This window comes from Grampus griseus (assembly GCF_964374135.1).
Source record: "Grampus griseus genome assembly, chromosome: 2".
Taxonomy (NCBI): domain Eukaryota; kingdom Metazoa; phylum Chordata; class Mammalia; order Artiodactyla; family Delphinidae; genus Grampus; species Grampus griseus.
Window position 1 is genome coordinate 161,814,242 of NC_139018.1, and position 21,542 is coordinate 161,835,783.

The 21,542-nt window shown below is 41.5% G+C and overlaps 2 protein-coding genes across 8 annotated transcripts in view; one reads left to right on the forward strand and one right to left on the reverse strand.

The window, feature by feature from the left end:
* LOC309818286 (uncharacterized protein) overlaps positions 1–9,365 on the reverse strand; it is a 59,906-nt gene extending 50,541 nt beyond the window's left edge. For 2 of the 5 annotated variants that reach the window (XM_082647896.1, XM_082647897.1), the window contains exons 1-5: positions 9,236–9,365; positions 7,948–8,034; positions 5,913–6,119; positions 4,487–4,558; positions 3,602–3,680 (exon numbers count right to left, since the gene is read on the reverse strand). In XM_082647896.1, the coding sequence (XP_082504022.1) occupies positions 3,602–3,680; positions 4,487–4,558; positions 5,913–6,041 (280 nt within the window). In that variant the 5' untranslated portion in view covers positions 6,042–6,119; positions 7,948–8,034; positions 9,236–9,365. Of the gene's footprint in view, positions 1–3,601; positions 3,681–4,254; positions 4,313–4,486; positions 4,559–5,912; positions 6,120–7,947; positions 8,035–9,235 lie in introns of all 5 variants that reach the window. The other 3 variants (XR_014296336.1, XM_082647898.1, XR_014296335.1) reach the window with 3 other exon arrangements.
* Positions 9,366–9,408: 43 nt separating this feature from the next.
* Positions 9,409–21,542, forward strand: part of PLXDC2 (plexin domain containing 2) — a 415,558-nt gene continuing 403,424 nt past the window's right edge. Inside the window, exons 1-2 of one of the 3 annotated variants that reach the window (XM_082647894.1) lie at positions 9,409–9,474; positions 10,271–11,041. In XM_082647894.1, the coding sequence (XP_082504020.1) occupies positions 10,930–11,041 (112 nt within the window). In that variant the 5' untranslated portion in view covers positions 9,409–9,474; positions 10,271–10,929. Of the gene's footprint in view, positions 9,475–9,903; positions 9,926–10,068; positions 11,042–21,542 lie in introns of those variants that run through there. The other 2 variants (XM_082647893.1, XM_082647892.1) reach the window with 2 other exon arrangements.

The window sequence follows — 21,542 nt, forward strand, 5'->3', positions numbered from 1 at the left end:
TTTATCCCGATACCAAAATTAGACAAAAGACAATATCACAAGAAATACAGATCAGTATCTCTTAGCAGTATGGTTGCTATAATTCTCCAAAAATATTAGAAAATTGAATTCAGAAGCTTAGTAAAAGGAGTATATCCCATTACCAAGTGGAATTTATATCATAACCGCAAGGTTTGTTCATCAATATACTATACCAGTAGAATAAAGGGAACAAATGCACACTCATATTGGTAGATGTAGAAAAAGGAATTTGACCCAACATCCCTTCATGATAAAAAAAACACTCAATCCAGGAACAGAAGGTACCTTGCTCAACCTGATAAAGGGCATCAATGATAAACTGACAACTAACATTACACTTAATGATGAAAGAACTAAAGCTTTCCCTCTAAGAACAAGACAAGACATCCACTCTCAACACTTCTATTCAACATTGTACTGGAGGTTCTAGTCAGGGTAATCAGGCAAAAAAAAAAAAAAAAAAAAAGGTCAGTCATATTCAAAATAAAGATGTTGAACTATATTTGCAGATAACATGATCTTACATATAGAAAACTATAGAACCCATACATATTAAGAAACTATTAGAATTAATGAGTTCAGTAAGGTTGCAGAATACATGACTAATAAGCAAAAAATCATTTGTGTTTCTCTATGCCAGTTGTTACTGGCTGAATTGTATGCCCTCCAAATTCATATGTTGAAGCCCTAATAAATAGTACCTCAGAATGTTACTGTTATTTGGAGATCAGTTCTTTAAAGAGGATATATTAAAGTGAGGCTGTTAGTGTAGGCACTAATCCAATCTGACTGGTGTCCTTAATAAGAGAAAATTTGGACATAAAGAGAGACTTCAGGGATGCACTCACAGAGAGCCAAGATTATGTGAGGACACTTAGAGAAGGTAACTATACGCAAACCAAGGAGAGAGGCCTCAGAAGAAACCAAACCTGCTGACACTTTGATCAGTTTCCAAAACTAAGAAAATTTATGTTTAAGCTACTCAGCATGTGATATTGTTTTGGCAGCCACAGCAAATTAATATGCTGGCCATGAACAATTCAGAAGTGAAATTTAAAAATTTCACTTATAATAGCATAAAAAACACTTAGGAATATAGGTAACAAAAGTAGTACAAGGATAGTACATTGAAAACTACCATTCTGAAAGAAATTAAAGACCTAGATAAATGGAAAGACATTGCATTTAAATGGATTGCAAGGTTTTCAAGATTTCTTATTGTTAAGATGGCAGAAGTCTCCAAGTTAATCTACAGAGTAAATTTAATCCCTGTCAAAATTCCAACTACTATTTTTGCCCAGTAACCAAAATAGCTTGCTACTGGCACTAGGATACACATATAGATCAATGTGATAGAATTAAGAGTCCAGATATAAACCAGTCTATGGCCAATTGATTTTCAACAATGATGCGAAGTTCATTCAGTGAGAAAATAATTTTGTCCACAATGGCTGAGACAACTGTATATCCACATACAAAGGAATAATTTTGGTCCCCTTCCTCACACTGAATACAAATATTTAAACAAGATGAATTGGAAACCTAAAAAAAATTAAGAGCTAAAACTATAAAACTCTTAGAAGAAAACAGGGGTGTAAATCTTTGTGACCTTAAATTAGGCACGGGTTTCTTATATATGGTACCTAAAGCAGAAACAAAGAAATATATTTAAATTGTATTTAATCAGAATTTTTAAAAGATGTGCATGAAAAGACTACCAAGAAAGTAAAAAGGCAATGCATACAATGGCAGAAAATGTTTGCAATTCACATATCTGACAAGAGCTAGTGTTCAGAATATATGAACATTTACATCTCAATAATGAAAAAAACAACCCAGTTAAAAAGGAGCAAAGGGGGCTTCCCTGGTGGCGCAGTGGTTGAGAGTCCGCCTGCCAATGCAGGGGACACGGGTTTGTGCCCCGGTCCAGGAAGATCCCACATGCCGCAGAGCGGCTGGGCCCGTGAGCCATGGCCGCTGAGCCTGCCCGTCCGGAGCCTGTGCTCCGCAACGGGAGAGGCCACAACAGTGAGAGGCCCGCGTACCGCAAAAAAAAAAAAAAAAAAAAGGGAGCAAAGGGTTTGGATAGGCAGTTCTCCAGAGAAGATACACAAATGCCCAGTAAGCACCTGAAAAGACGTTCAATATCAATAATCAGGAGGGAAATATAAATCAAAACCACAATGTGATACCACTTCACACCAACCAGGATAGCTATAATTTTTTTTAAATGGGAAATAACAAAGGTCAGTGAAGATGAGAAGAAATTGGGCCCCTCATACATTAACAAGAATGCAAAAAAGGTGTAGCCATTATGGAAGACAGTTTGTCATTTCCTCAGAGTTAAATAGAGTCACTGTATCATCCATGTAGCCACATATATTGTGCAAGTTGTACATGATGTTCATAGCATCATTATTCATAATAGCCCCAATGTGGGAACAACTCAAATGTCCACCAACTGCTGAATATATAAAATGTAGTATATATCCATTCAATGGAATATTATTCGGCAATAAAAAGGAATACAGTACTGATACATGCTACAGCATGGATGAACCTTGAAAACATGGTAAATGAAAGAAGTCAGACCCAAAGTCACATGTCATATGATTCTTTTCATGTGAAGGATCCAGAATAGGCAAATCCATAGAGACAGAAAGTAGATTAGTGGTTGCCAGAGTCTGCGGGGGAGGGGAATGGGGAGTAACTGCTAATGGGTGTGAGGATTTTTGGGGTGACGAAAATGGTTCTGGAATTAGATGGTCCTATGAGTATACTAAAATCCACTGAATTGTATGCTTTAAACAAGTGAGTCTAGCGCTATGTCAATTATATATCAATAAAAAATTCATATGGTGAAGATGAAGAAGAGGAAATCTAGAGAAAAAGAAAAGATGAATGCAAGGTGAGGGAAGAAAATGCAGTAGAAGCCATCAGGGTTGAATATTAGTCACGTGGTGACATGTGGTGCAGAGCACTTCAGCAGTTAACACAAGGCCCATGATCTGTGCTAGGAATACTAGTCTCCACTAGGGGCTCTGCAGAAGCACAGCTTCTGTGAAACGTATTTCCTGTGGTTCAGACTTTTTTTTTTTTTTTTGCGGTACGCGGGCCTCTCACTGTCGTGGCCTCTCCCGTTGCAGAGCACAGGCTCCGGACGCGCAGGCCCAGCGGCCACGGCTCACGGGCCCAGCTGCTCCGCGGCATGTGGGATCTTCCCGGACTGGGGCACGAACCCGTGTCCCCTGCATCGGCAGGCGGACTCTCAACCACTGCGCCACCAGGGAAGCCCGGTGCAGACATTTTTTCATCAGTTCAGAAAAATCTCGGTTGACAATGTCCACAGCAACCAGCATTTTCACAACTTTTCTGAGTGTTCCATATTAGGTATTGTGCAGCATATTCCTTAATACATTTCATTTATTAATTCACTAAGTGCTTGCTGAGTACTTGCCTATTTTCCTTTTTAGCAAAATGCAGGAGTTGAATTTATCTTTGAGTATAATTGAGGAATAAGGTCTGTGTTTGTAGTATACATTGTTGCTACATGAAAAGAAATGTCAGGTAATGCCCTTACCCTTTTCAGGTGTTGCTAGGCTGCACCCTGCAGGCCTGTACACCTTGTAGTTGCCCAGCCCCGAGACTGAAGAGCGAGCCTGAAAATGGCAACAGAGAACGATATTGGATAGGGGATCTTGCACGTCTGAAACAAAGGGTCCTGGAGCAATACCCCACCGTGTACAGCATACAGGAAAGGCCAGCCATCTTCACTACTCAGGGAAGGAGGAGGCTACCATTTATAGGGGGAATTGACGTCAGGTTTGTTCATCAGTTACCAGGGAAACCAGCAGCCTGGGCATGTCCTTTACAGCCCCTCAGGTTAATGAGCATCACAAGGGCAGATGTTTCTCTTTAATAAACTAGCAGGCGGAGCCGTTCTGGCCTAAGGATTAGAACAATCACTAGCTGGGGGAGAGGGCAAGCAAGTTCGTATAAGTAGAGTGTAGGTGAAGTAGGGACTGGTCGACGAGGGGATGGAGAAAAAGCAAGAGAACAGCCATCTTGAGTGGCTTGAGCATGCACTCCACCCTACATACCCCACACCACCTTTACCGTCTTGGTCCACCCCCTTCCACAGTATACCTAGGTCAGGTGTGTAGAGGTGCACTGCAACCAAATACCACAGACAACACAGAGTCTAAGCGGTGGGCAAACTTTGGAGCCACTTACTGGCTTAATTTTTCATGGACGTCCACAGGAGGACGACAACGGCATGTTGCCATAGACCCTGCAATCAAATTCATTTGGCAGTGAGGCCATCGTTGTTACCTAGCCCACGAACAGATTCCCTCCACTTAGATGAGAGATGAAATGTAAGGTATTTAACAGGCACAATACAGGGATCATGACCATTAAGCAAAATACAAGCAGTAACAGCATTCTGAGATAATACCGTACCTACCTGTGGTTTTTGTCGTGGCCTGCAGTGCCACACCACCTGTCCACACCCAGTCCACACAGTTGATGTCAGATACTGGAGAGGCGGAGTAACAGATCACAGGTTAAAATAATGGTGCTTTTCTGCATTATGGGGCCCGGATTAATTACCTTAGTAGTCTTAGGCGGGGCCGGGTAGAAGACAGGTGAGATCTGTTAAGTCCCTAATTCTATTCCCCACACAGGGCGGCAAACCCAAACTACTGAGGACTTACTTGCCAGTCCCAGGCCCATTTTATAATGTGTTTCTCGGGGGGTAGATTCTGTGGCAAGGGCAAAAGTGAGGCATTGTCCTGACCTATAATTGGCAGCGGTCCTTTGGTGGTCACCAGTTGAACTCGGATGGTGTTGACTAGTTGTTTCTGGACTAACGTGGCATAGGCACTGGGATGATTGCTCCTGGAATGTTTGGTTATAGATTTCGCATCTCAATTGTTGTTTAATTAGTCCTTTCATCCTTTCAGTTAGCCCAGCAGCAGTGGAGTTGTAGGGCAGGTGGAAATGCCAGCATATGTCATTTTTAGAGGCCCATTCCTGAACTTTTCGGTGGGTAAAGTGGGTTCCTTGGTCACTGTCAGTGTCGATGGGAGTCCTGTATGTCATGCACAGCTCTCCTAGACCCTGAATAGTGGGTTTTTGCATTGCTCGATGACTTACGTAGGCCTTTTATAATGTTTTCCACCTGTTGTAATGTGTTGTAGACTGCATATAGCTGTTCGCTCACACTGTATCGTTGCTCTGATCGTGGCCATAGCTATGACCAAAAAAGGGTACTCTTATCATTTTGCCATTGTCACAGGCCCCAGCCAAACCTGGGTAACTGGCCATGTCTAATTTACAAGTCTGTTCCTGAGTTATTATCCCTAAAACCTGTGTCTGTAATTGTTTAGGGGCGGTGGGTCAGGGGTATGCCTGTATTTTGTAGATAATCCAGGTCCTTGTGTTCTGTCTGTATTCACCAGCCATCCCTGTGCAGCCAAGATGAACCACGAGCACGGGGCTGCCACTCTTAAACTTGAAAGAGATTCTGAGGTTAACAGGCTATTATCAACATAAATGGAAGAGAAAGATCTCTCTCATGGTAGCCAGCTGCCACGGGGCACGTCCACACTAGTGGATGGCCACCTCGGGATTACCTCTCACAACTTTGGGGCCCCACATGCTAGTGGACAGCCACCCCAGGACTAACTCCACAAGTGTCCATTCCCTGTTCTTATTTCCCAACATCTCAGTGCTCATGGGAGTTTCCCTGGTGCCCTGAGTTGCTCACCAACTGTTGTGCTGCACTCTGCAGGCCTGCAAGCCTTGTATTGTAGTTGCACAGCCTGGACACTGAAGAAAGAGCCTTGAGACAGTGACAGAGATCAGTAATATTGGATAGGGGATCTTACCTGTCTGAAATAGAGGGTCCTGGTGCAATGCCCCACACGCACAGCAGACACGTCACAGCAGCCATCTTTACTGCTCGGGGAAGAAGGAGGCTTCCTTTTATAGGGGGAATTGATGTCCGATTGGCTCATCAGTTACCAGGGAAACCAGCTGGGGCGTGTCCCTCACAGCCCCTCAGGTTAACAACCATCATGAGGGCAGATGTTTCCCTTTAATAAAATAGCAGGTGGAGCCAAAGGATTAGAACAATCACTAGCTGCGGCGGGGGGCAAGTACTGTTCACCTGAGTAGGTGAGGCAGGGACTGGTTGAGCGGGGATGTACACAGAGCAAGAGGAGAGCCGCGCTGAGCGGCCTGATCACACAGGAGTGTACAGTTCCATGTGAAGAAGTTGTTTTTACTATTTTGAGCTGCACACTTTTTGTACTTTGCTATTTACCGGTCAAAAAAACTTCAGCTTATTAAGATTCAGAAAGAAGACAGTATAAACATGTATGCTATTTTAATGCAATATGTTATTTCATTAGGAAAGAGGCAAATATAATTATATTTTAATTTCATCTAAATAGTAAATGTACTATTGATATGAGGATAAAAGGCATTAAGTATTCTTGCATGCTAAATGTCCCTGTAAACAGAGTGATATTAGCTGTTATATAATTTTTTTAATGCTTATTTCATTCAAAACACTCTATTCATAAAATTTTTACTTAAGATTATGAAAGAGCAAAAGGCTGAAATATCCATCAATAGTATAATGAAATCTTGGTTGATTCTGAAAGCAGAAGTCAGCCAAGATGAAGGAATGAGTCTTGTAATTGAGTACCAGAGGTAAAAAAAAATAGCCCTATTAAATGAGGAAGAGGAAATGCCTTAGACCTAGAGGAAAAGGTCATAATATTAGATTAGGACTGAATAAAAGCAGTCCACTACTAGCAATTTCCCTTTACTTGACAGCAATTATAGAAAGTTTTAACAAATTCTATTAAAATGGACAAAAACTATTTCCTAAAATAATAGTAGATTACAGTAAATACTAAGTACTCCACAGCCTGTATTACATCTCAGTTTTTTCAAAATGAGCATGATGGTTTCTTGAGTATCCTGTTAGCCAAATTTCAATTTGGGAGAGATGATAGAGTTGGAGGTGGGATGAGGTGGGTAATTGTAATTACCTTTATGCAGGTAGTATTGCACTTGGAATGGGTAGAAATGCCTTTGAAGGTTGGTGTACATAAGGGGTTGCGAACAGGTTTGAAATCTGTGCAGACTTTAGCTCAGGTGCTAATGTCAGCCCAAAGTTCTCTGTTGGTGAAAATGATTCTGATATACAATCTTAAGATAGTAAAGGAGGGTGTTCAGTGAATTCCAGACCTTTGTCATGGACAAGGAACTCAAGTGCTGCTCCTTTGTGATTCCTGATTCATTTGTTCCTTGAGAGGTTAGCTAAAATTAAGCCAGTGAGTAAAAAACAAACAAAAAGCCCCCAGCGATTCAGTTCTTACAACTATAGTAAATAGAAACAAAGCTCACTCATTATAACTCTTCTCTTTAGTCAGATGGAAGATGAAACTTTTTCCACAGAGACATCTTAATTTCTCTCCATGAAAGTGAAATAGATTATTCTGTGGTGAAACATATATGGCAAACTTAGATCATATAGGCCACAAAGTATACTACTTTTAATTAGCCAGGATTTTATATGAGTAATGAACCTTCCATTTCACTCTGAACATACCATCCTACACACATTTTAGTTGTTACTTGCTACAATGTAAAGGAAAAATCATTTTTTTTTACAAATAATTACTGGCTGACATTTAAGACAATGTACCAAAGCCTAACTTTATTTTGTTCTTTCTTACTCAGTTCTGAGCACTAAATCATCGTGCATGATTGATTCTTGCGTACCTGCATCTTCTCCCATACTAAAGTATTTTCTATGTGGACAGCTCTTCAGAATAAGATTAAGATATGAGTAAAATGAAACAGGACCAGTGAGAGAGACAAAATACATAAAAGCCTCTTCAGACTTACTCTGAATTACCACTTGACTCCCTTTCAATTTTTGGCATCAAATTTCCACTTGAGGTATAAAGCTTCAATCAGGAGGGCAAAGCATTGCTGACAACAAACAAGAAAATAAACACTGCTAATTTGCACACATAATAATAAAGGAAAAGAGAAAGAAAATGATACCAGGGAGAGGCAGGGACTTGTTTCTTCTCAGAGAAACGGGAAACACCCGTTTTTCTACTGTGAAAGGGGAGGTACATATTCCAGACCAAAGAAGAGATGCTTTCTTGAAATGGCTCCTCCCGGGTCCCCATAATTTTGCATATAAATGGGAAATGGAGCTGTACTGAACGTTTTAGGAAGCTTTCTGCAAGGATTCGTGAAGTAAGTGAGGTCAGTAGGGACACAGACAAAAAAAATCGACGTTAATTAAATCACAATAAGATTTTGATAGGAAGATTCATTTTTCCAACTTACTGTTAAATAGATAAGTGTCTCAGGTACTCAACTTTGGATGTAATGTTACATAGAACTTAACTCTTGGTTGAGCATAAGTAAAAGAACCAGGTTTTCTAAGTAAGGTGAGGAGGGAGAAATCAACTGGTTGGGGAAAAGCTCAGGAGAGAGGAAGTAGCATTAAAAAGTGTGTATCCATGACGAGTTTATATATTCCAAAATAAATAGCAAATTGAGTACTGGATTGAGGAAAACATGCTACACTTCCTGTTTCTCTTCTGCTCACCAGCTAAGGAACCATGAGAAAGGCATTCTTTCGGCATCAAACTGGCAAGAGTAGTTTGATTATCTGGACCCACTTCCAGTGGGTATTGAGACAAAGTTAAGGTGGTATTGATGGCACCCATAAATTTTTTAGAGCATGGAAAAGACTGGACAAGAATAGACTAACAGGACCTTTTGCTCTTAGAACACTGAAGCAGATTCTCCAATGGATTTAGGACACCCTCTCTCTTCCTTTCCCTCTCTTCTCTTTAATTTAAGAAGCATAAAGTCATGTACTTCGTGCCAGGCACTGTTCTCAGTTCTTTAATTATTCAGTGTTAACTCATTTAATCCAATACAACAACCTTATAAGGGCATAACTACAATTCTCCCCTGATGGATGGGGAACTGAGGCACTAATAAGAATATTGCTCAAAGCCATATAGCTATTTCGTGGGGGAGGTGGAATTCTAGCCCAGTCTGGTGCTCGAAGCTGCACTTTTTTTAACCAATATGCTGTTTTCCTTCCTTTCTTTGTATTTACCCCTTTAAAATAAGGTTAACTCTGCGAAATAAGGTGTAAACTTACTGAAAGGGCTGGAAAGGGTTAACGCTGAAGCACTTCCGCGAGCTGAAAAAACAAAAACAAACCAGCCAGCGAAAGCCTGTTAAAGCCCCCGTAGGAAATTCAGTGGGCCTCCTGTTTCGTTAAACTCTCGCTTTCGCTCCCGCTGACACTTTACAAAGCCGCAGCGGCGGGTCCAAGCTGCCGCGCGCCACCTTCCTCCACCCGCCCGGCGGGCCGGGGGTCCGAAGGGGCTTCGCAGGGTCAGTAAGCGAATACGGGCTCAGGTTTGCTTTCTTCACACCCCAGCCGCCGCCGCACACGCCCTCCTGGGAATGGCGAACTGTAATTAACCCTGTAGCGCCCAGGAAGACCCCACCGGCGGCGAGCGCCCGCAGGGTCGGCCGCTGGGCCGCGATTCCCCGCAGGCGGGCGCGAAGGCGGCCCAGGGCCAGGTGGGTGCGGGCACCGCTGGCCCGACCGCCAGGGGTGCGAGCCGGGTGCGGGCATGGCGCCCGGGCAGCGCAGAGGTGCCGTCCGGCGCTCCCCTCCTAGCTTGGCTTTCTCGCCTCCTCTCCCGGCGCGCCAGGCCGCCGGCTGCCAGGGGGCACGCCGGGCCGGAGTTGCCCTCTCACTCCCCCTTGCCTTGCTCCCCGGGTTTAATCTCTCGGCGACGCCTCTGCCAGCCCCGAGGAAAGTGCAGCCATTGGACAGGTCGGTGCTAGCTGCCGGTTTCGGGGAGGAAGGTGGGAGACGCCTGGAGGAGCAAGGGGGAGGGAAGCGGGGGGGGGGGGGGAATGCAGCGGCAGATCTGGCAAATTGCGAGCTGCCTTCCCTCCCCAAAGTGTGGAGCTGGAGTGCGGGGGAGCGCGGCGGCGGCGGCGCCTCCTCCGCCACCAAACTCCGGGGCTCGGCGGGGCTTGGGGCCACCTCCTCCTTAGCCAGGAGGAACCCTCTCCCGATAGGTTTCAGCCTGACTTTTCCCTCCCCATTTCTTTCTTCTTCCTCTCTCTCTCTCTTTTTTTCCCCCAATACATTTTTCCTGCCTTCGGACCTCAGACTGCTGCAGCCCGAGCCTTCCCGGGGCTCAGCTCTGGGGCTGCTCATCCCTCCGGCTGCGAGCAGGGACGCGCGCCCAGCGTCGGGGCGAAGAAAAGAAGAAAAACTTGTCGGAGGGGTTTCGCCATCCCACAGTAACCCCCTTCCCGCAAACCCAAACCTTCCACGGGGGCCACCCTAGGACTGGGGAAAGTTCCTTCCGAGCCGACAGCCCTCTTGGATTTGGACAGGCACCCGCGCTGGCTGAGGAATTAGATCTGTTTTGAACCCAGTGGAGCGCATCGCGGGGGCTCGGAAGTCACCGTCTACGGGCACCGGGGTGGCGCTGCTTGTGCGGAAGGGAGAGTTTGCCAGCCCCAGCTCAAGTGGCCTTTCGTCTCCGCAATTGTTGTGTGTCTGGGGTGAGGGCTGCGAGTGTCGTGGCAAGTTGTGAAGAGAGACCTGGAGGTCCGGAGAGGACTGCGCTCCCCTCGCTCTCCCTTCTTCCTCTTCCCGGTTCCCGGGTGTGAAGTCCCAGAGAAATTTACAAAGGCCTCTGCATCCCGCCGAGACCAGTCCTCAGCGTTCGGCCCCGTTGTCCCCATTCCCAGCGGGAGCCCCGGGGCACAGGGTGCCGGAGAAGTACTGGCGGGGAAGGGGAGGGAGGTCGCAGCAGCGGCATGGCGAGGTTCCCGAGGGCCGACCTGGCTGCTGCAGGAGTTGTGTTACTTTGCCACTTTTTAATGGACCGGTTTCAGTTCGCTGAAGGGAAGCCTGGAAACCAAGTCAATGGTAAGATCCACTTTCGCTTCTTGCTTTTGTGCCCAGCTGAAGACCTCTCTGGCACCCCGTTGTTAACCCACTCCCTCCCCACCTATGCCCTTGGCAAAGTTATTGCAATTGCATTTCGACTAAACTTGGTCTTCTCAAATGGGCAGAAGAATGTTGGTTGGATGAGTAGGGTGGTAGGGACTGGGGGTTATCTTAAGGATTTACCGCTTGCTTCACCTGAGCGGCTGGCAGGGAGTGGTACTGACTCCCCGGGTGCGCCCAGAGAGGGCTCTGGGGTTAGAGCAAACCTTACGCTGATACCTCGCCCAGGAGCTGGCAGCCTGGGCTGTGTCCTCCCCGGCCCCTCCTCCTTCTCTGCTGCTGGGGTAAACTAAGGGAGTGCGCGAAGGGGGCGGTAGGGGGTGGACGTGGTGGCAGCCGGAGATTGCAGAGCTCCCCTCTACCGGAGAAAATTCCCTGGGGCCGCACCTTCCTCCCCCCAGGCGATCCCCACCTCTGCTCCCTCTTGCTGTCTGGGGCTGAGCGGGCGCTGGAAGTGGGGCGGGGTGGGTGCGGCGGGACGCAGAGGAAGGAAGGAGGTGGCAGAGGTGGGGCGGGCGCCCCTCTGGAGACCAACCACTGGCTCCATTGTCCTCCGCCGGCCGGCTTCGCAGACAGGCCTGAACGTGCAGGGCCACCTCCGAGTGGCCTGATATTGCCCCCACGCGGAGCCCCGGCCCCGCACGTTCCCAGGGGTGGCTGCTCCAGCCAGGTGCGCGTCCCTCCGGAGCCGCGCCCCGCGGGGCGAGCGCGGAGCCGGCGACGCCGCCCTGGGCGCGCCGGCTCCTCCTGGCGAGGCGCTGCTGAGCCGGAGGTCCAGCTGCCTTCCGCACCCTGCCCACTGTGAACCGGGCGCCTGCTCCCCATTTCTGCCCCCTGGGAAGAAATGGATAGACTTCGAGAGGAGGTGAATAAGCAAAGACTCTTACAGGGAAAAGAAAAAGGAAATAAAACCTTGCTGATGAGGCTAATCAAGGTTTTGTTTTGTTCTGTTTTAATCCTGAGGAGGGGAAACGGTAAGTGGTTCCTCAGGAAATCTACTGGCGTCCGCAAATGTCAAACCTGCCAGTCGCAGATGGAAGGCTAGGGAGAGCACCTGGGGATTCCAGGTGAGGTGAATCTAGAAGGGAAGTCCTTGAATGAAATGTTACCGAGCTGAGACAGCCGAAACACTGTGTCTGCCCCTGGTGTAAATTCTTATGGAGAAAACACAGATTCTGACTCTGCTCCAATTTATGATTGGAGGGTGTGTGTGTGGTGGGGGACGGGGGGAGGGCAACAAGATGACAACACTTTGAAAGCTGTGAATAAAACGCAAGTTTCCTGGATGTTGATTTGTCTTTATCACATATAATGGGTTCTGCATAGATGGACATAGGTTGTTCTTGACTAGGTATTATTTATATCAATAGATCATACCTTCTGTGTATTTCTCTGCTACATTTCATTGGTAAACAAAAAGACTTTTACTCGTCTGGGAAGCTGCACATTTATTTTAAGAAGTGCAACAGTAGTTTTCATGCGCATCTTCATGAAATAAATAAATGCTTAAAGAAAGCAATTTACTTCTTTCCGAAGGAGGTTAGAGAGGTGCGTGTGCCAAAAATGCATCCCAAGTTGTTTATTTGAAAACCTCTTCGGCACTGGGAGTAAATAATGCATTTACAGTAAAAAAATAAAAGGTCAGCAAATGTTTATTTTTTTCCTGAACTTTTTTCATTAATAATATGTTACTGAGAAAAGAACAATACATACAATAAGTTTACTATTCTGAGTTCTCAAATTGAGGATAAAATTTACTCCACTCTGAAACTGAACAGATAATTAAAAGCCTTTGATCTGGGGAATATGAAATACGTAAATTGTTCAACATAGAGCTGCAGGTATTATAAACCAGTACTTCTGGTGGAAAACTACTCTAGAAGCCCACATCTTTACAGGATTGAATAAAAAAGGAATAGTTTTATACTTCTCAGCAAATTTTTTGAGATTTATTACAAAATGAAGTAACTTCTTTCCTGGTTATCAGTCTGCATTAATTTTATTAAATAATCTTGGAATTAAATGGTTAGGCTACTGTAATACCTAAAATACAGCAATGAAATGGAAGCAAAAATATAGTTTCCTTTGTAAAATAGTCTAGCTAAAAAGTTCAATACAGGAAATTTTTTAAAAGTCCGACAGTCTTGGAATTCGGCATGTAGCAATCAGGATTTTTTTACAGACATTTTGGCGGGGGTTGGGGGCAGGGGAGTCTGATTTCATAAAGGACATTTTTTATGCATTCCTTTAGAAATGCTGCAGTTGACTTTGTTGCCACCAGAGGGCAGAGAAACCACTAATTTCCTTCCCATTCTCTCCCAAACCTGAGATGAGTGATCCTCAATATTTTCTTTCCTATGTGCAGTATTTTTTGATATTTCAACTTAACATTCGTAAATGAGTGGCAATTTAAAACAATGAGAGTTTATTATATTTCCCATTTTCGTTGAAATTAAATATTTATTCATTTAATATTTATATAGTACTCCCTACATGTAGACTTACACCTTGAATACATTCGTGTGGTGTGATAAGTACAGTGGAAAACCCCAAGTACTCTCTTCCGCATCACTGTTGGCAATTATTAACACGTTGTGGAATTTTCAAGAATATACTTTAAAATTATCTCTCTTGTGATTAAAAGTTCATTATATAGTGAATTTTCTTTTAGGATTGAATGTATTCTATGTATATCTGAAAAGTATTTGCCCACACTAAATAGTATACCTCAACCAATGTTTAGAGAAAAATAAGCTTAGAATAATGTTAAATTTTATAAATCTCAAATCATTTCCATATTGTTATACATTCATCTTTATATCCTGAACTGATTGAAAAACAGTTTAGTAACAATGTCAAAGGAGAAAGATGCAGTCATATCTTGTAGAATTCTAAAATTTAAATCAGGAAAAAAGGCCTAAAATATGTAGTTATATTTTGGCCTGATTATTGCTCTTAAATGTGATTTAATGCAACAAGGAAGTTCGTTACCACTATAGAGAGAGCAATAATAGTTTAGGACCCCAAGGAATTTTCACTTTTTAAACTTTGTAATATTACCGTGTTCTGGAAACAAGTAGTTTATTTTTAGCAGATCGTTTACATTTAGTTGTTTTTCTAGTTGGATATTTTCCTATTATTTTCTGCTTTCATTAGAGTTAAAAAACTTAGTTTGAAATATTACTAATTTGTGGAGTTTGCTATAAGAGTATCTCTGTTGAGACATACTGTCACTAGTACAAAATTTCTAACTATATGCAGACATACCTGGAGCAAAAGATTAAGACAGAGGGTTAATTCAAGCAAATATCTCTATAAAACGGACATGGGCCAGATTATTAGAAAATCACAGGTTTTTAAAAATCAATGACTCTTGACTGCATACAGAAATTTTTGAAATATAAAATGTGAGAGTCTCTTTCCTTCAGAGGATAGATAGAAGTTGAAGCCTGAGGTTGGGTAAGTTTGGAATGAGACATAACTGTGATCTAGAACACTTAATTCAGAAATAAGCTTTGAAATTCATGGTTGTTTGCAGAGAGATTTGGGATTATTACAGTTAGGACAATTGGTGCATTTCTTAAGTTTGATCTTTGGAAGCAGGTTCTTATCAAGGAGAATGTGCCTGAGTAAAACAGGAATGGAAAATACTGATTTCCTCCCCACAGATTTCATCTCTGCAAGAATCACATACCTTCATGCAGAGATGTAGATACTATGGATTCTTTTCAATAGTTTTGGTTTCAGTTTTTTGCTTCCTAAAAGGTATCTCCTATTGTAGAAACAGTATATTTATGAAGATGAATGAATTGGTCAACTGTGACCATGAGATCTAAAGCCTCGAGTTGGTTCCCCACTACATTCAGTACAGTCTCTTCACCATGGCCATTACCGTGAGGCCTCAGACTGCCTTCCCACCTCCCCCTCCCCTGCGTGTTTTTAACAGTCTTGCCAAATGAGGCTTCTTGATGTTCCCAGAGTGTGTACCAGGCGCTACCACCTCCATGCCACGCCTCCTGCCCTTCCTTCCCTAACCCATCTCCACCCATCCACCTTCTACTTTTTCTTACAAACTTATCTCCAGTGACACGGTTCACAAAAGGATGAGGTGTCTCAGAACCCTCCGAGAACTCTAGGCCTTTTTTAAGGCACTGGTTGGACTCTGCTTGGTATCGTAGGAGTTTGTTTCCTTCTCATTTCGGCATCTCTTTTTCATATATTCTTTTAGAACATATCAGGCTCTGCTGTCATTCACTTGTGAATCCCCTGTGGCATCTACCACACAGGCATGCAATAAATAGTTGTCGCACTGACTGAACCGACTGGAATTACAGTGCAAGCTGGACTGTTGACTAGACTGTCACCTTGGGAGACTTTCATACTTCTTGCTCTATTTATGACTTTCTTCCATAAGTAAGATGGCAATGAAAATACAGTGGGCTTCAGAGAACAATAGTTTGAAATGAGAGAATAGGATCCAGAGGCCTGTCATAATGGTTCTGCTGGGTGATATTTACCTTAAACCTTCTGTTAATAGATAGAACTTTCAAAAAGTTCATTCCGCCATTCTGCTATACTTCTGGCTTCTGACTGTATTTTCAGAAACCAGAAGTACTTAATCTAATACCTTAAAGTACAGTGTGTGTATATATATGTATATGTGTGTATGTGTACATAATATGTATATATAGTGGTGGTGCTCTATTTTCAGTGGAGACGAACACTACTAAATAAGTTTAGTTCTTTGTGAAATTACTTTTGAACTGAATTGTGCTTAGGCCGCATGCCATTAACCTGCACTGAAGGTGGCTTTAAAAATATAGTCTCCTAAAACTTGTTATGGTGGCTGTTATTGGGGGAGGTGGTATGGTGCAATGCATTGCACAGTATCTGCTCCCCAAGTAACAGAGAGAGACAGACAGACACAGAGAGAAAGATCTTGTGTCTTAATAACAGATATAGCTGATCTTCTTCTGCACTGGTTTGTTTGCATCTTCTGGACATTATAAATAGTGACCAGAAACATTGCTTTTAAAAAATGTGGTTTTTTGAAAGCCCACATCCAACAAGTATATAAACCTTCTGGCCTGCATTTTTTGTACTGGTTTACCTGGGTCTTCATCTTATCTCTCCTACTCTCATTTAGCTTTGTTCAGCTTTTCTCCCTTAAAATCTTGTATTTGTTGTAGAGATGGGAAATAAGTAAATAAAAAGCAGTCACCATAATACCTAAGGTTGTATATTACAAAGTTGCTTTTCTGCTTTCTTTGAATCTGACTAACTCCAGTCCGTTGCCTTCATTCTGAGCACATATTTATATTTTGCAGAGCTTTATCTCTTCCCAGTATTCCACTCTGAGAAGTCTTTCTTCTTCACTGAGGTTCACACAGGATGTCTTCCCTCACTATCCTCCAGACAATGATTCTGTTCAACTGAGGAAGTTGCTGCAGAATGACAGACTAAGTAGTAATGCTTTTACTAAGACAGTTCCTCCCACAATTTATTGTGTCATATATTGCCTGGCCAAATGAACAGAATAATATCTGAGGAGAGAATAGAATATAAAGTATTCTACATTGTATTGTAACCAGACTTTGAACCCATTGCATATTTTTTCTTTGGCTTGTTTTTATCTTGCCTTCTTTAATTAAAAAGGTGGTAAGATATGGATTGATGGTACAGATATGAGTATTTAAATAGAATTAGAGGTCTTGTCAGGAGCCTGTTAAAAACTGTAGATCTGAACATGGGGTCAGAAACGGTGTGACCTTCCTTGAAATACAGACTTGTAATCCCTTCCTCCAGAGGCCAGCCAAACACATCTAAGCAATAGTAACTCTCCTTTCCCTTCCAAATTAAAATCAGCTGTCCTCACTGTTCCTGCCTCAGGCGTTATAGTAGAAAGTGGCCAGTGATTTTGTCAAGAGAGGGTCATAGAGGCAGGGATGCAGAATGACTTCATTTTACTTTTCTGGAATCTTATGACTTAGTTCCCCTCTCTTCCTCCACCTATTATTTTTCACTCATTAACTGGAAAATTTCCCTAGAATACATATTACTCAAGGTCTCATCCTGCTTAGCTGATTGAGGCTATGAGACTATATAGAGAGACTAATGAGAATTTGCCCTGCAGATAAACTGCATAAGAATCAGAATATTTAAAAGCCAATTTTCTACATATTCTACATTTTCTACATATTCAGTTTTCTACATTTTCTACATACTGGAGTGTTCAGTGGTAGGAGAAGTCTACATAAAACTGATAAATTCTCTCTCAGCTTGCTGCTTGGTAGGTACACCCTGGTTTATTTAGATGAGGATAATGTGTTCTTTGGTCCAGTTGGAGTATGGAGCATTCAACATGCAATGATGTTTTTTAGATAGTAATAATATCCTCTGTGTTTATATGTATCTGTTTGTAGCAGTAGCTCCCAACTTTTTCTCTCTGAAACTGTAATTTGGACCCAATAAAATATTTATTTCCCTAAACCCTAAAAGGGAAGTAAGACAGGCAGAATTTATCATTTTGCAATGTGGAATTCATAAGTAATAATGATTTTCAAGATGTAAAGTAGTCTTGTAGGTGCATTTAGGGTATAGCTCATGCTAAGTCTGTATACATTAACATACATATTTGCATAATTCTCTCCAAGATACAACTTAGACTGCAGCTACCACTGACCCCATGAACCTGATTATTCAATTGGTATATTTTTGTTTGTTTGTTTAAAAGAGCCCATTGACCTTACTGCCGGCATAGCAGTATCTGACTTCTTTTGGTTGCCCCCTCCCCTTCTCCTTTTGTTATCCATTTCCTTCAATACATTGAAAAAGGATCTATGAAGAAATTACATCAATGTAATCTGCATTGCAAAATATTCATGAAAAAGTATATATGAAGTAATTTTTGCTATACTAACTCATATTTTAAGTGCACATGGGTTCCTGATATTTAAATGAATCCTGTTCTGAACTTTTGATTAAAAAAACCTCTCAATTATTTTGCTAGGCTATAGTTTTATGTTTAAAATTAGCTCTAGTGACTACATATGCATACTTCTTTCAAGAATTATATCATCTGATATTAGCTATTTATTTATATTAAGTGAAGTATAGTTGACTGATATTAGCTATTTTAATTGTGACTTTTTAGTATTTATATTTCCTGGGAATATACACCTATAATTACTTTTTTTTTTTTTTTGGTAATTTAGTCCTTTTAGTAGACAATCAACTTGTCCTAACTTTATGTCACTAATTGGTAATCTACATATTTTGAATCTATTTTAGTTTCAATTATTTACAATTTTCTGTATTCCAAGAAACAAGAATTGAACTAAAAGGCATATTGCAGTGTATTTGCATTTTTGTTCTTTGGTTCTTGTTTGTTTGGAGAGGGAATAGAGAGGGTCATTTGAGTTTTTGTCACACGACAAAAGTTTAAAGAATATTTTAACACCTATTTGAAGGCTCTGAATGCCCCATAAAAATAAAGTTGACTTGTAAGGTTAAAAAAATGCCATTTCACATTTTAGTTTGAAAGTGTTCTTGCTGTATTATAAAGATGTTGCTCAATGTTTTATTTTCATATGCTGATATAACATCATAGGATATTGTATATCTTGCATAATATATCTTATCTGTTTTATAATTTGAATTTTAAAATTTTGCATAGTTTTCTAAATGCTTAATTCTTTTATTCAAATTAAATGGATTTTATGAAAGCTTTTAGTTTGATATGAAGTATGTGTAAAAATATTTCCTGTATCAGAATATTATAGTAATATTTGTAAATATGGCAAGACTTGCAAAATATTTATAAATATGTTGTGAAACAATTTTGATTGAGGCTAAATTGTCACTTATTATTTTATACACATGTATTACATGTAATGGTGTTGCTCTTAATTTTCCCAGTCGATTTATCCCACAATTGATTTATCCAGTCTTCCAGTTATTTTTCCACAATTGGTTTATCCAATATTCCATCAACAAAAAAATCAGTACTTTTTTTTTAATGGAATAGTGGCATGTTATTTTTACTCCCATTTTATTGAGATATAATTGATATACAACACAGTGTAAGTTTAAGGTGTATAGCATAATGAGTTGACTTCCATACATCATGAAATGATGACCACGGTAAGTTTGGAGAACATCCATCATCTCATATAGATACAAAATAAAAGACAAAGAAAAAAACTTTTTCCTTGTGATGAGAACTCATGATTTACTCTCTTAAGAACTTTCACATATAATGCACAGTAATGTTAATTACGTTTATCATGTTGTATATTACATCCCTACTACTTATTTATCTTACAACTGGAATTTGTACCTTTTAACCACCTTTGTCACCATACAAAGATGTTACATTATTATTGACTATATTCCCCAAACTGTACATTTCATCCCTGTGACCCATTCATTTTGTTAACTGGAAGTTTGTACCTCTTCATTTCCCTCGCCTGTCAGTGCCGTTTTGAACATTGGTGCTGTAAATATCCTTGCATGCATCTCTTCATGTTCATATGTGGGACTTCTATTTAGAGGTAGAATTCATGGGTTATTGGGGCTGTGAACGTTCTGCTTTAAAATATAAAACCTGGGATAAGCCCTGGTAGATCTTCCGAGATAAAGTACTTCAAAGATAAAGGCGTGTGGGACCCTGATAATTATCCCTGTGCAGATATCACAGTCTTAATTACTTTAGCTTATAACAAGTCTTTATGTCTGGTGGGACAAAGCTGTCCTCCTTCTTCTTGATCTTCAGAAGTGTCTTGGCTGTTCTACAAGGCTCTTTGCTTTTCCGTATCTATTTTAGAATAAACTTTTCAGGTTTCGCTAAAAACTCTGTTGAACTTTTGATTGAAATCACATTATATCTCAGGGTCATTTGGTAAAGATTTCAATTTTTAAACAACTTGGAGATGATGTAATTTCTTTTCTACAACAGCTAAAAGCCAGAACAAGTACCACTGCGCTTCATAACAAATTGTTAATAGCGGTTTTTTGGCAAGTGACCTTTTTTCATTGAAATGATGTTGAGTGCTAGTGCTGTTTTCCTGATCACATCATGATACTAACCATACATCTAATTGTTTCTTAGGCAATACGAGGGGAAAACGATAGGTTAATTAAAATGAACAACTCAACTAAGGAAAAGAATGTTAATTCCTAACTTCTTAGAAACTACCACAAATGACAGGTGGTTGCTAGGTAAATAAACATGGAAATGACAGTTTTACAGGGTCATTCTAGTAACCTATCTCTGGACCAGCATAGCAGTATAAAGCAAGACTTTAAATTTGCTGCTTCATAAGAATCAGCTCTGATGAGAATGGTGAAATCCTCTGGATTTAGGATTCTCCTTCGTGTTTGCTCTTTAGCTAATTAATATCAATTCCATGGCCGATCTACATTGAACGAGAGTACACTTTACAAATTGCTACCATTTAAAGGTAATAGATTCATGATTTTATTTAGACTGTAGGCATTTATAAATTAAAGGTTTATAATTTGCTTGATTTGAAATTCCTAACTTCATCTCTGTCTCAGCACAGTTTATAAGTGGCCATTGCTCTGAACTCATGCATACTGATTTGGATAGTTTTTAATCAGGAGTAAATGGACAAGCCAGGCAGGCTGTTTCATTTCTTTGTTATTTAACCTTCGTTATCTTTTTTAACATCTGTGTTCATTTCAGATATTTTTAAAAACAAGCATGATTCAAAGTCATTTGCAGATGATAGTCTCATTGTCTGGACATTGCAAAACAGCTTTCCGCAGGAAGCCAGATTTGTGCAATCTCAGTTTTGTCAAGCTGTTTTTAGAAGAGCCGTTTGTAAAATAGGCACAGCCAATAAGAAGCTGATTTTTCTGAAACCAAGACCTGATGTCTGACTTGAGACTGCCTTTCTGTATCCCCAGTTCCCTTATCCTCGCTCTGGCAGGCACCATCATTTCTAGCCTAGTTCATTTCAACAGCTTCCCACCTTCCCTCCAACATAGTCCTGCTGGAATCCCTTCTTCATTCCATGGCCTGAAAGATCTTTCTGAAATGAAGATCTGTGTCACTCCTCTGCTGAAAATACCTTCCTGTCTTCCTAAGGGTCTCGCCCTAGAGGTCAAAGCCCTCAGTAACCTGGTCCTGGCTTACCTGTCCAGGTTCAAATGCATCACTTCCTCCATTATACTCTCCCAAGTTTCCCATACTCTCTTTCCCCAAGAAACTGCACACGCCATTCCCTCCTCTTGGAGCACCCTTTCCTCCTCTTCTTGGCTATTTGTCCTTCAGGTCTCAGCTTCATCTTGATTTTCAGCATTATTGAATCATTTCTCAGTGTTTCTCTGCCAGGTCCACGTCTGAGATGAGTACCTTGCCAAAGTGCACTCTACACCTCTTCATCCTGTCACTTAC